Source organism: Phaeoacremonium minimum (genome assembly GCF_000392275.1).
Source record: "Phaeoacremonium minimum UCRPA7 unplaced genomic scaffold PA7_03_scaffold_614, whole genome shotgun sequence".
Taxonomy (NCBI): Eukaryota; Fungi; Ascomycota; class Sordariomycetes; order Togniniales; family Togniniaceae; genus Phaeoacremonium; species Phaeoacremonium minimum.
This window is the reverse complement of record NW_006921516.1, coordinates 6,864-8,640: the sequence shown is the minus strand read 5'-3', so window position 1 is coordinate 8,640 and position 1,777 is coordinate 6,864. Positions and strand designations below refer to the sequence as shown.

Sequence of the window (1,777 nt, the reverse complement as noted above, 5' to 3'; positions counted from 1 at the left end):
AGGAAGACATCTGATGCTCTTGGTACATATGTCTATTCTAGGTGCCAGTGTTGAGGAGTTGTGCGAAGAGCCGATCAGTTCTTTGTGGAAATCGACAAGAGTTCCGAGTCATGGATTAATAGTCATCAGTTGGAAGCCCGGGGGTTCTTCTTGAGTGATCATTTGTAATCATTGTTATCATCATTAACTCGACACTCGGTTGTATATCTTCTTATCATCTTTAGCAGCTTCAAGCTTCATTACCATTTTCGAAGACGATCTTTGGTGGGAGTGGGTCACACACAATACTGCGATAAGACAAGGGCGTGCTAGATTGAAAATACCTCCCTGAAGTAGTCTCGTACATTCAGTACCAACCTCATGAAGTCTCCTCGCCAGGCTTATCTCACACTGCCATCGGACCCTGCAGTATTAAAAAGTCTGGTCCTGATGACAGTGCTTTCCAAATAAAGACTGCGGCGCAAGTCACGTTTCTCATATATAGTGGAACGTAGAGTGCGCTTCCGAGCCGGCGGATATTTGAACTGATAGGTATCTCACTAGCTATGGCTGAACTTAGGCTAGCTAAGACTGGGGCTTTCATGGCGAAAGCGAGTCGCTGCACTCAAACGGTACGGAGTAGGGAGCATAGCGCGGACTGGTAGACTAAGCTCGATACCTGCTGCCAATAGGACCAACCGCTTCCTAATAGCTCAGTGATGTACTATGAATTTACTAGCATACCCAGGTATAAGACTAAAAAGTGTAGCTAATAATTCTTACTCTACTACGATTTTCTGTAGGACCTTCGATGTAGTTCATTCACATTGCATCGGGCGGCGTGATTTCCAGATGCTTTTATAGGCCCGTTATAACAGCAATATCTGTCGCCTTCCCTCCATTCATTCCGTCCTACGTGCGATCAAAGGTTTAGCATCTCCGTCATTCCACACTTGGAAAAGTGAAGAGCCCAAAAGGCTTACCTCTTCCCATGGGCAGCATGACAAGCCGCAGACCATATCTTTTAGTGCCTCAAATTCAATGTAGTCACCCGGTCGGCTGCAGCCGAGTGGTTTGAGGGTGTAGTTGGGCGAGTTTTGGAAGATGTTGAAGGGATCAGGGAGTTCTAATCGCGAGGTGATACCATACGGTGTCATGGCCTCGGTAATGTTCATAGTGCATGATCGATGACCGGGTTTGTCGCGCTCAGCGTAGATCTCCGGAAAGCAAGACATGAACGTCATATCGTGGACTTTGCAGGTGTCAGCCATGATCTTTAGAGCTGGTGCATCGAGATTAGTGACGAGGAACTCGCCAATATCGGGGCTGACACCCATGTATCTGAAACGGGTGTAAGACATCCGAACGTGCTCCTTCAATCCCGGCTCATGAACCCAAGCCATGAAGTCAACGATTTGAAGCCCATGAATATCGACGATGCGAAAACGCTCGCCCTTTTTGACCTCGAAAGCGTAGCCCGTAGCTGCGGGCACGATGTGAGTCTTCGCGGTCGCGGGCAAGTTCTCCATTGCGGGCTGAGTACCTGTACCTAGTCAAGAATGGTACGGCCTTACGATAAGAGTAACAAAAGGGGGCAAGTAATCAGGGAGTTTGTGACGGTGGCTTGTCGATGGCAAGGTGTTAAGAGTTGACCAGTTGGGGGCTGTGGATATGCATATCAAGTCCAGGAGCATCCCTTTGCCGCAAAGGCAGTCTACAAGGCGAACTGGCCGGTACAGCTTTTGCCTAATTTACCGTTTGGTTTTTTAGAATTGGGCAATTTGATGACACAAGTAAT

The 1,777-nt window shown here is 47.8% G+C and overlaps 1 protein-coding gene across 1 annotated transcript; it reads right to left on the bottom strand.

Annotated features, from left to right (window-relative positions):
• Window positions 1-837: 837 nt before the first annotated feature.
• UCRPA7_8908 (putative aminomethyltransferase protein) lies at window positions 838-1,508 on the bottom strand (the record flags this gene model as incomplete). The annotated part of the gene is made up of 2 exons (XM_007921414.1): window positions 838-891; window positions 963-1,508. 2 exons carry the CDS (start codon window positions 1,506-1,508, stop codon window positions 838-840), a joined length of 600 nt encoding a protein of 199 aa, XP_007919605.1.
• Window positions 1,509-1,777: the final 269 nt, after the last annotated feature.